Source organism: Seriola dumerili, unplaced genomic scaffold (genome assembly GCF_002260705.1).
Source record: "Seriola dumerili isolate Sdu_G_001 unplaced genomic scaffold, Sdu_1.0 BDQW01000011.1, whole genome shotgun sequence".
Taxonomy (NCBI): Eukaryota; Metazoa; Chordata; class Actinopteri; order Carangiformes; family Carangidae; genus Seriola; species Seriola dumerili.
Genome location: NW_019174266.1, coordinates 4,459,393 through 4,472,072, shown reverse-complemented (window position 1 = coordinate 4,472,072; position 12,680 = coordinate 4,459,393). Strand labels below are relative to the sequence as shown.

The window sequence follows — 12,680 nt, the reverse complement described above, 5'->3', positions numbered from 1 at the left end:
AGCAGCCAATTACAGACAAAAACCACTTTGCAAAACAGATTTTACTGACAAGAAGATTTCAGTGGGAGATGTGATGTCAATGTCTGTATCTGCAGTTTGCATTTTAACAGATAAATCTGAGTCTGCGCCCGGGTCTGATCTCAGATCAGTGATTCTGACTCACATTCCTCTGGATGAAGTCCCAGGCCTGCTCTGTGGTGGAGTTGTTCCCAGGGTAGTTGTGCAGCACCTTGGTGACGATCTTGGACATCTCGTCATTTAACTGAAAGAAAACAAGTTCAGGTGTTGGTAAAACAAAATATGCGACTGCTTGAGTTAAAAATGATTAAACACATGCAAAAAAAATGTTTTACATTTGTTATATGCTGTTAATAGTTTGTTTCTGCCTGCTCCATGTCAGATTGAATGTGTGTTTTTTTAATTTTGCTTTTCTTCTTACTTTTTCATTTCTTTGTGAAGATATTGGTGCGTTGTGTGTTAGATGTTTCATGACAGAATTAAACCAAATCATTAATCACAGAGCTGCAGCTCAGGAACGAACAAAGGAAACAGGAGGAAACCAAAAAGAAATGACACTGTCTGGAGGAAAACAGGTGAAACTGCTGGAGTTGGAAAACGGTCTGATCTGTGGCAAACAAATGTGGTGCTGCTGTGTATCGTTAGCAGCAAATGTCTGTCGCATTCATTAGTATCTGGTGGTGAATAAACAGAAATAATAAATAAACAAAAACTGCAAAAACACTTATGCACAATGGAAATCAATTAAAATTTTGTTAGATAGATAGATGATACTACTTATCAGGAGGAGAGTTAGCCTAGCTTAGCATAAAGAATGGAAGCAGAGGGAAACAGCTAGCCTGGCTCTGTCCGAAGTGAACAAAATGTGCCTCTAAAAACTCACCAGTTAACACATTATATCTTGTTTGTTTAATCTGCACAAAAAACAATGTGTAAAAATGACATATTTGGACAGAGCAAGGCTAACTTGTGTCCCCTTGCTGCCAGTGTTTGTGCCAAGCTAAGCTAAGCTAAGCTAACCAGCTGCAGGCTGTAGCTTCACATTTACTGAACAGACTTAAATGTGGTAGAAGTCTCCTTTAACTTTTAACAAAAACCTCAAACTCAAAAATCTGCTGGAAAACCTGAGCTTTTAGATGTGTCACACACTCTCTCACACACACACACATACACACACACACACACACACACACACACACACACGAGTGGTTGAATTGATACAAATCACTGGAGACCAGATGCAGGAAGTCTGTGTGTAATTGTTGTTAAACCTTTCAAGCTTCAGAGCTGAATGTTGAGACATTCAAGGTCTCCAGTGAACACAGCTCTTCATATTTGAAAACCAGATAGATGTTTTTTTCCCCTCAGAGCAGGAGGAGGGAGGTTTTCCTTGAACCTGTATTTGGCAGAGAGCAGAGAGGCTGAGACATGGTCCAATAGCTTCCACCAAATGTTCAGATACAATAAACAGAGACCTGTCTGCAACTCCTGCATTCTGCAGAACTGAGGGGTTTTGTTTTTTTGTTTTTTTGTTTTTAAAATCGCATTTCATTCTGTTGAGCTGGAGCAGCGAGGACATGTGAACTCAGACTCCTGTTCGTCTGAGCCAGGATCAATGTGAGATCTTTGTGCACTTTGACCTGTTTTTCATTTTTATTTTTATTGAGCAATTCAGAAAAATGCACCAAATGCTTTTATGTTTGGAGACGTGTGTCTGTGTGTGTGTGTGTGTGTGTGTGTGTGTGTGTGTGTGTGTGTGTGTGTGTGTGTGTGTGTGTGTGTGAGTGACCACATGGTTGTTAATCTGAGTTAAATAAACTGTGTCAGTGTCCAGCTGGTGTGCGTCTCCTAGTTCACATCCCCCATAAACCAGTTTACGGTGTAACACTGAAACGACAGCGCTGGTTTTTCTTATCATAATGATGTCACAGTCCAGACGTGGAGAACACATGAAGAGCTGCATTACATTCAGTTAAAAGGTGCTGTTACTCTGTTGAAAGCTGAGGTACAAGCACTACTACAGCTGATGAGGATATAGGTGATATGACAAAACATATTTCGAATATAGTATTGCTTTTTATTTTCGCTGATTTTTTTGTTGGGTCTGTCCCAAACAAGCATGTTCCTTTATGTCTGGAGATTATGATTTATAGACCGGGGGTTCTCTGTAGTATTTATGGTATGTTGAGAGAGTGACATGAAAGTTGCAGCTCCTGCAACCTTAAAATCACAAGCAAGTAAAATTTGACTTTTAACAAAAACAGTTTGGCACAACAAAAAAAAAGTGCATCAACAAGTTCGTCTGCTTCTGCGACTAGTTTCAGGTTACATCCGTGTTTATCCAGAATCATACAAAATATTAACCATGTGTGTGAATGTTTTGTCAGAATTGCTATGTGGAGTCTAAAAAGTGTTTTGTGTGGTCACACCGACCTTGACCTTTGACCACCAAAATCCAATCAGATCATCCTTGAGTCCCAGTTAATGTTTGTGCCAAATGTGAACAAATTTCCTCAAGGTGTTACCGAGATATCACGCTCAAGAGAATGGGACGGACGGACAGACGGACAACCCCGAAAACATAATGCTTCCGAGAGTTTTCTGGATGGGCGGGGCGTGTGTGCTGGCTGTGAGAGGGAGACGTGCACAGATGAGAACAAGCTAATTTCATGCTGATGGTTTAAATAAATAAATAAATAAAATTTCATTTGATGTTTTTCACAGTCTTGTTGGTTTTTATTTCCTGGTTCTTTGTCTCCTCCAGCTCGCTCAGCCTCCATGTTTGTTTGAGTTTACTGGCAACTTCAGAGCCGGGTCAGTTATATTGGAGCTTTTAGAAAAATCAATTGTAATTAAAAAAACTTTGATGCTGATGCGAAAACTATTTTCAAGTCAGAAACTGGTAATTACAACAACTTTCACATGGCGTGAAGGAGGCATGAGGTCTTATGTGCAGGAAACACAGATGTTTCACATTGGGGTTAATTACTGGAAAGAACATACCAACATCAACAGGAAGTGTTCTGCCTTTCTGTGTGAGACGCTCGCAGAAGCTCCTCTCTGCATTAAAGTACTGGACACAGTTTAAACTACATTATCTTAACAGTTTAACCCGTCACACTGTTTTAATGAGACTCACGCACAGAACAAATCCCCGTCTCTTTAATGGGAGAAGAGACTGCAAAGGTTTCTCTGATAGTTCCCTGTCTTATTTATCCGTTATGATGCTTTTGAAAACTACTCCGAAGTCAGTAAAGTTATCAGCACGGTTCAACTGGACTGAAACCTTCGGTAAATGTTTGTTTCACTGTAGTATTAAATGTTAAATTCTATAGTATTAAATGCTCAGAAAAATAAAGTTCATGGTCTTTTCAAAAGCTGTTTTTCTTGAGAGGCCACAGGGATGAAAATGCTGTCATGTCATTTATATGTCAAATATATTTTATATTTTAAGCTGTATTTTAATATGTGGTGTGTATTAATGGGACTTCCTGGTAAAATGAAGGAAATAATAAAGTAATTTTCATTGTGTGTGTGTGTGTGTATTTATTTATTATGTGTGTATTTATTTATTTATTATCAGTTCTGTAATGAACTATTATATCAGACACCTTCAGAATTCAAATAAAATGTTTTCTTCCTAGATGAACATAAACGCTACATGAAAATGATCAATAAATCTCGAATGTAACTATTGGCGTCAAATACTCCTTTGTTTTCAAACTGTCCTGCTCATTCAGAAAAAAAAAAAAAAATGTGTCATACATCCATGTCTGAAGGCAGCAGGAGACTGTAGTGAGATAAATAGAAATGCAGTTTTTAGCCTAGGACTGAAACAAACCGAGAAAATAAAGTAAAATAGATGCAAACAATTTGGTTTAAGGTTTAGAAAGCCACAATACTTGACCCAGAATGCATAAAATATACATTTAAAGATAATAAAAACACTGAAAAAAGAAGATTTTTCTGAGTAATTCACACTTTCTGTGGGAAAGGCCTCAGACTAAACACCAGGGGGCGCTGTGACACCAAACGCCGTCAGCCTGGTGTCACATGGAGCACATCACCTCCTCAGACAGTGTGTTCTCAGTTACAGTGGTTTACTTGTTGTGAAGGGTAGAATTAGGTTCTATTCATAGCGTTTGTTGTTCTTGTATCACAGCCAGAGAACATTGTTGTGTTATTGATCACATGTTACGACACGTCAACCAATCAGAAGATGACGGTGCATCATTGACAGGTGTGCTGCCAACCTCCGCATTCCAGTTGTTGAAGTCACTTCATGGAGCGTCTGACTGAGACTAACAAGAGGGGAAACTCCCATGATGCTCATGTGTGCACATTGTTACAGAGATGTGATGGGGGACTGATGAAGAGGAAGTGATGTCACTCACCACATCCTTCTGGAAGTAGATGAGGGCTCCAGCTGCTATCTGAGCGATGAGGATCAGCAGGAGGCAGGTGAAGTACTGAGGAGGAACAAACAGGTGATAAACATGAAAAAAAACATCTGGAGACGATTAAAACACGTCGGATCAGTGACGGCGCTGCTGTGATCGGCCCGTCGCACCAGCTCCACTGTTTCCACAATCTATTAAAAACAAATCAGTGATCCACACTGTTGCCCTGGGTGACGCGTTCCTTCATCACCATGAACATGTAACTGGCTCATGTGTACATTCAGTGTAGCCCAACCAAGCCCCCTACAATTTACAGATGTCCCCTAAACGCCTTACATGCAGGCAATGGGTCGACGCTACAGCTACACACATCATCAGGGGCCCCGCTCGGGGGAGGGGGGGGGGGTTGGGGCAACAGTGCACTGCATACGGTCTTTATGGGGATTTATAGTTGTCATTGCAAAATGTCCCAATATGAGGGACCATTCGTGCCCCTTTTCCCCTTGGGCGCCCCAGACATTTTCCTGGTTTGCCTCTCCTGACGTTGCGCCTCTGTTTATATAATTACACAAAATCTATTAAATTACAGTTAATACCCGACAGGAAAAGCCCCCGAACCTTGTATTTCTACTCTGTGTGTATACAGTTTGAGTTCAAAGCCTCTTATCATAATCCATCCTGTTACTTCTCATTATTCATTCTGTACATTTTTGTTCCCAACAATATTATGATGTTAAGTATATGAGATTTGAGGATACTGGCACTTGTGTTATTAACACTTCTAATCTAACTCCTGTTTTGTTTTGTTTCTGAACTGGAGCAGCTGTGTTATTTACAGGTTCTGCTTCTGCTTTATCAACTCAGAAGAGATCCTGGTGTCACAGCATCTTCATTACTACTCAACACTTCACAGAAACCCACCGTCATAAACACGCTGCTGTTTATTTTGGATCAGTCCTACATTACACACACACACAAATGTGTGTGTGTGTAATGCCCCAAATACTCAATAGAGCACCAAATCTGGGTTAGTCCGCCTCTAAAAGTAGTGCCCAAGATATGCACAATTTCCTCCTGTTTGTTTGATAAAAAATACAGTGAGCAGCTGTAGTAATAAATTAAATAGCCCTTTTAAAAAAAATGTATTTAAATTATAAATGATAAATTATGTATTTATGAGCAATTTTCAAAGTTTTGCATCTTCAGTAAGAGCCAATGGGCGCTGAGCTGAGACACAGACAGAGTAGAGAAGAGTTAAGAGACAGACTAACACATTGTTGGTTATGTTTTATTCATATACATATATAGAATAAAACCTTAGATGTTTCAGTATGAGTTTTGGTGTGATCAAAGCCAAGGTTGGGGCTTGAAGGGGATCGAAGCTTCTGCCCCTGAATACTGATCCATAACAACAACAACACCACGTCTACTGATCTCCCACTGACAGTCGACGAGACACAGCATGAAAAACAAACTGTGCTTCAGGTCAACACTGAAAACTATCTGCTGCTTTGTTGGAAAGCTTCTGCATATATATATATATATATATATATATATACACACACACTGTAGACATGTAGGTTAATACTATGGCACATCTGGAGAGTGCATTCAGTGGTAGAGGACAAGCTCTTCATCCTTTCTAAAACATGAAGAGTATTGCAGCACAGGCAGAAACTAGAACTAGAAGCAGATTAATATTACGAGTCGTATCTTTGACATTTTTATCCTTTGTTTTCAGGCTGCGTCGTCGACTGATGCCAACATCAGTGATTGAACGCTCTGACCTCTCAGACTGATGAAAACCTTTTAAATCCCACCGGATAAGTTCAACGTTTCATGTTATGAAGTTAAACAGAGAGCTGTCCTTTAGGACAAACTTATTATATTTCCACAGTTAATCCTCCAGCTGTACCACACCTGTGTTATTCATCATCATCATCATGTCGACATGATCTTACCATACAAACACACAGCACCGTCACTCACCAGGCCAAGCAGACAGCGGATCTCATAAATGGCCCCCAAGCAGCCGAGGAAGCCCATGAGCATGGAGAAAGCCCCGACTCCAATCAGGATGTAGCAGGCCACCTTCACAGGTGTGGAGTTATCTGTGGAGAAACAACAGAGCACAGGAACCACCTGCTGTTAGAACGTAAACATCCTTCCACAGACAAACTCGGCCTGGGCTGACAGTCAATAATATTGAATATCGCAATATTTCCCGCCATATGTGATATGTTCTTAATAAAGATGGCTGCCCTGCAGCAAAGTCCGACCCTCATTTTACTGCTTTGCTTACTGTACATTATCCATCTGTACCTTGGCATGTGATAAGTAAAACTTTGGTTTGGGCAGGACTGTATCGAGATATCTAATTTTGGATATTGCCCAGGCCTAATACAGATAATACTGCATTTAAAACCATATACCACAATCCATATGTATATATGTGGAGTATAGGTTTTTACAAAACGAAATGCTGAAATGTCAACTTAAACTTTATTATCATCCCAAAGGAAGTTTGGTTTTCAGGCATTAGGAACATAAATGTAACCATGACAACAAACAACAATCCATAGCCCAAAAAACACAAAATATTATGAATATATAAAATTTACTGCTGAGAGAAGATAAGACATGTAGGAAAATAAAAAAATAAATAGACAATTCTACCATCCTGGATGAAAATGAAGGATCGTGTTAATTGCAGATATAGAAGCGACTCTGTCGGACTCTGCTGTCTGTGGCTTTTACTATTATTTTTTTGGCTTTAGCTAAAAACATATCAAGTCAACAGTGATTTCTAACATTATCTTAGACAGAAAGACAGAGTTCTGAGCAGCTCCTGTGGACTTGGCCCAGTGTGAGGAGACAAAGGAAGCAGTTTTGCGTAATGAGTGCTTCTGTGCGCCACATCACACTTTGCAAAATCATCCAACATCCTCCAAAAATGAGGAACCTCCTGTACATCTCACCTCATCTGAGCCCCGAGTGCGTTCGTGAGCGTCAGGGCTCACCACAGAGACAAAAAAACTCTGTGCTTCACCCTGACACGTCAAAACTAAACACACATCTTCGTCAGTGACCTTTTTACCAAATTACATGTAATTCCAGAGAAACACCAAAAGTAAGATTAACTGCAAAATATATCTGAGGTTTAAAACAGTGTCACTACAACTGCAGTGAAACAACACAAAAGTAAGAAGGTCTGAAACATTCATTTCACATTATATTGTCACAATGACGTGAAAAACAAGGAGAGAGACTACTCGTGTTTGACCAACATGGACGTCTGAGTTTATCCAGTAAGTTTTGACAGTTTCTGATCTTCTAAACCTCATGAGGAACAGTGTTAAACTCAGCACACTTCACAGCAGTGTAGAGACCTGAACTCTGAAAACTCATGGAAACAGAAACCAGACGAGCATGTGTGATCATCCAAAATGAATTAAATTAGAAACAAATGTGTAGCTGCGGTGCTCTACTTATGGTGAGTGATCATGAGTCTCATGTTGTGCAGGAAGACAAAGTAAATCTTTCACTAATATTCAAATCCGGACTGAGATTTGCAGAACTCTTCATGAGCGTGAAGAAGAAACGTGGAGCCGATTCTCAGAATCCTTCTTTTGTTCTGGTGAAATTGTTAAACCTCAAAACAGAGAAACATTTTCTACACGTCAGCACGTTGAAGTCTGCCAGTGCAGACGTTTTAAAGACCGAAGGCCCCTCGCCGAGCCCTCGAGGCCTCGAGGAAACATGGGATACCCCGGGGGGATCGGTGAACCAGGGCACGCAGCTCCAAACCAAGACAAAGGGAAACGAGGGGAGTTTATGATGGAAAATTAGGCTGAGGAGGGGGAGGGGTGGTGGTGCAGGAAATGAATGCCTGCATGTGTGTGTTCGTGTGCGTTAACACACACGAACACATGTGCAGCGTCAACCTGCAGGGCAACCAGAGACGAGCCGTGCAGCCCCCTGCGTTGTATCACCAGCGGACAAATGTTTGTCTGAACGCAGCTTTAATACACAGAAGAAGAAGAAGAAGAAGAAGAAGAAGAAGAAGAAGAAGAAGACGCCTGTGAAGCTCAGGGTGTTCAGCAAATTCAAGTTTAGATTTCTGAAGAGCTTTTTAATAAAGACCATCTATGGACAACTGAACAGGCGTACAGGGCCCAGGCCCAGGGGCCACAGAGAGACACAAGGTGACTACAAAGAGATGCAAGTCCACAGAGCACAACACACACACACACACAAGTTTCCATTGTTCCTCCTCTTCGGTATGAACATGTCGTCACATGTTAACACCAGGTGTAAGCTGGGCCTGAAATGTGATCAGTTCCTGTTTTGTCAAAACTAAACTCAAACCCAGCAGGTTGATTAACAAGCTTCACTGCAGTTTTCCCTTCGCTGTGGAGAGCTTTAATTATTATTATTATTATTATTATTATTATTATAGGACAGCTTTGTTGTGCACTTCATTGATCACCTTTTTACGGTTTCAAGTAAACTCGATCGCATGGCCACAGAGAACGCTACTGACGCCATTGACGCTGCGTTCCCATTTCTCGGCCGTTAACTCGTTGTGACTCTGTACAATCAGGTTGGAGCAGCACCAGGCTGATTTCATCGCTCACATGCTGCACCAGTCAGCTCATTGATTCACCCTCAAAAACCGCTGTGATCATCTGTGAGCCCATAACGGGCCACTGCCTCGGTTTATGAAATGTTCCACTGAGCGTCAATACGTGTCATTTATGAGCAGAAACAAAGCTAAACTGTCCGCCGAGCTTTAACCCTCCGCTCCGTGCGGTTTGAGTTGTATGACTGCATCCCCGACCTCCATGAAATCCCCAGACTCACACTATGTGTCCTCCCTCCGCTCCACTCGGACAGACCGCTGATGTGATGTGGTCTGTGTGTGTGTGTGTGTGTGTGTGTGTGTGTGTGTGTGTGTGTGTGTGTGATGATGAGTAAGGCGGTGAGCGCACTGGGCTGATGTGATGCATGCTGATGCTGGACGGAGCAGAAAGAGCCCAGTGTCTGAGGGGAGGACACCTGCAGAGGACGACGGACAAATGTCCTCAGTGACGCTGTTCAGAGTGAGCAAGCGAGCAAACACACACACACACACACACACACACACTCACACACACACTGTCTCTCCATTACACTTGCTCAATGTCTGTCTCTATATTTCAGCATCAACCCGTCTTCAGTCGTCTCTGTGTCTCGCTGACACTGCTCGTCTCTTTCTCTCCGTCCCTTCATTCTTTCTCTCTCTCGCTCTGATAAACTCGTACTGTTCCCAGCTCAGACTCAGAGGATTCTCAAAGGAGTGAATCTTTTATTTATTTTAAAAAATTTAAAAATGTAAAAAATTTAAAAAAAAAACACACACACTTTTACTTTTTGTTCACTGAGGTGGAGTCAAGGGTCAAGGAATCTATTGATGTAATGTAAAAGTTGATCTGTTCATTTCTATGTAAAATGTCTTTTGAAATTTCTTTGTATTTAGAATTTTTTTTTTGCCTCTCTCATTTGATTCTAATACATTTCATTGTGAAGACAAAGTCTGAAATGTTCACAATGCCCCGTGTGATTTCTGTGGCCTTCCCTCCGTCCACACACCTGGAACTCACATTTGTGTCTCGTCTTGTTCTTGTATTTTATTTCAACACCCTGATGAAACTGAAACACGTTGGTGTCAGTCATGTAACAGAACAGGCTTTTTATCATTAGAGCTCAGAGTTACGGGAGAAGTTTAACATTTTGAAATAAAATTATTAGCTTTCTTTCCCAGAGGATCAGAGCTGGAGTCTGGGTTAGCCTAGCTTAGCATAAAGACTGGCGTTAGGAGGAAACAGCTGGCTTGGTTTTAGTTGAAAAATACACCTACTAAGACCTAAAAAGCTCAATAACTAACCCTGTATCCTGTTTGTTTACTTAGAAATGTAAAAAAAAACAACAATTCGTGGTGTTACAGACCCAAATTATTTCTTAGCAAACTCTGTTCTCACATGATGCATCTAGACAGGTTTCCTGTTAAACTGTAGAGGAGGTGCACGCAGCAGTTTCTACAATGTTAAAATAGGTTACATACAGACTATGGATTTTTACTGTCTTGAAAAGTAGCAGCTCGTTCTTGGAAACCTGTAAAGTTACTGCTTAGAGGTGAATTTGAGGTAATTTATCCATCAGCCCTGCGAGCTGATATGACATACTCCTGAGAATATGTCTCTTTCTCTCTTTCTTGAGATAATGATGATGATGATGAACAACATTTTCCACTCATTACTTTTGCTTTTTGTGCAATTTTAGGCACAAAAAAAAAAAAAAAAAAAAAAAGCTTCTTATGTTGATCTCTCTGTCGTTTCGGGTCGTTTTCTGCCTCCTGCCCGCGAGAACATCTCGCTGATGACGTCGCTCAGAAACCCGTCTCCACAGTTTACAATGAGAACATTTACCTTTGCTGTTCTTAGTAATTATCAAAACTATGGGTCTCTGATTTCAGAAAGAAGTAGACATAAACAGACTTCTCATTTCCAGCCCACGGTCATCAACTGAGCCAATTAACACTGAGTTGGTTGAAAACTCGTCCACAGCTGACACATTAAATCTTCATGGATATAAAGAGGCAGCATTACTCTTATAGCATAAAGCCAGTTAAGCCTTGTATTACAGTATTATAAATAAATATGTCATCAAAATGTGATTTTGTTGTAACATCACACTGTTCGGATGCTTATTATGGAAAAATATAACTGAATAAGCAGCACAGTGTTTAGCTTTGTGCTTTATTGCTCATATTTTCAAACAATGCGTCACTTTAGCGAGAGAAGAGACTTTGAGGATCAGGACTAACAACCATATCTCAAACAGTGACTTTGGCTTGTTTGAGTTTCTGCAGATTTAACTAAGACAGTGGATGTTTCAGTCCTGAACAGGTCATTGTTTTGTAACCAGATAATGCAGTTAAAGCAAGTATGAGAGGCAGTATGCTAGTCAACCAGCCATGCTAACAGCTGCAGCTCACATTACAGCAGATAAACACTTCTGCTCTCATGTGTTTGGTTTTTGGGGTAAAAAAGAAAAAAAAAAAAAGAAGATCTGAGTCCTGCATCTGTTTCCTCCTCCCTCCAGTCCTTTACTCACAAACATGAGTGGCATCAGTTTCTCTGTGCAGCAAAGTGAATAAGCATCTTTCCAAAAACCTGTAAACTACTGATTTAATCTTAGAAGCAGCAAGTTGATGAGCCAAAGTTGTTTGACCACCACTGAGCAAAGTCAGACGACGCCACGATGAGAAAGATATGTAAAGGAAAGAGAGGCTGAAACAGAAAGAGAGAGGGAGATCTGTTGTGTGGCTGCGTGGTTTAGAGGAATTTCTTTTTTTAAACACAGTCCAGAACCAGACAGACAAAAAAAAAAAAAAAAAACTGGAGGAAATCTGTTGGACACTTGTGTTTAACTGAATGGTCTCATATGGTGGACAAACACAGTGAAGACACGTCACACCTCCGCAGGCCTCAGGCCTCACTCATCACGGTCACAACTGATCAACAGAGCGAAGGAACGTCTGGTGTCGGACTCGTTAATCAGCTCTGGACACCGAACAACCCAATCCAACAGCTAATACTGATGGAATGAGGGACTGTGTGGAAACTATCGGGGGGAGGGAGGGGTTCATTTTTAAACCAAAGCTCCTCCCCAGCTTTAGTAAAACTTCCAACAAAGTTGGAAAGTTTTTCATATATAGGATAAAAGAAAAAGACAAAAGCATAAACAAAATACAAAAAAGAGAAAACTTCTCATTCAGCCGTATCAGCTGGAAAAATATAATCTAAATTCTTATTGTTTTTTGACCTTTAGGAAATTCCTCAGGATTCACTAAAACATGTTGCTTTTGAAACACATTTGCTTGAGCCAGTTGAAGGCACGGTGCACACGCACGTGTGTGTGTGTGTGTGTGCACGTGTTCAGGATGGTACCACCTCCACCTCAGGAAAAACCTGCACGAGGCCGACATGAACGCAGCGCTTCAGTTCAGACCTTCGCAGTCTGATATGAAAACACAGAGTGCAGCGGCTGCAGTTGTAGCAGAAGTTCTGCAGCAAAGAGACATTAAACATGAGCCTTCCTTCAAATGTTACTGCACTGTTACTTTTTATAGCAAACAACTGTGGCATTGATTTAAAACAAACAACTGTGGCAGAACTGGATTAACTGGTTGGGACCATAGACTGTGAGGCAGGCGAACAA

The 12,680-nt window shown here is 40.9% G+C and overlaps 1 protein-coding gene across 1 annotated transcript in view; it reads right to left on the bottom strand.

Moving 5' to 3' along the window:
* LOC111225030 (CD82 antigen-like) overlaps window positions 1-12,680 on the bottom strand; it is a 34,155-nt gene that overhangs the window by 3,723 nt on the left and 17,752 nt on the right. The window contains exons 4-6 of the mRNA XM_022749777.1: window positions 6,408-6,529; window positions 4,413-4,487; window positions 164-262 (exon numbers count right to left, since the gene is read on the bottom strand). Of these exons, the coding sequence (XP_022605498.1) occupies window positions 164-262; window positions 4,413-4,487; window positions 6,408-6,529 (296 nt within the window). The remainder of the gene's footprint in view (window positions 1-163; window positions 263-4,412; window positions 4,488-6,407; window positions 6,530-12,680) is intronic.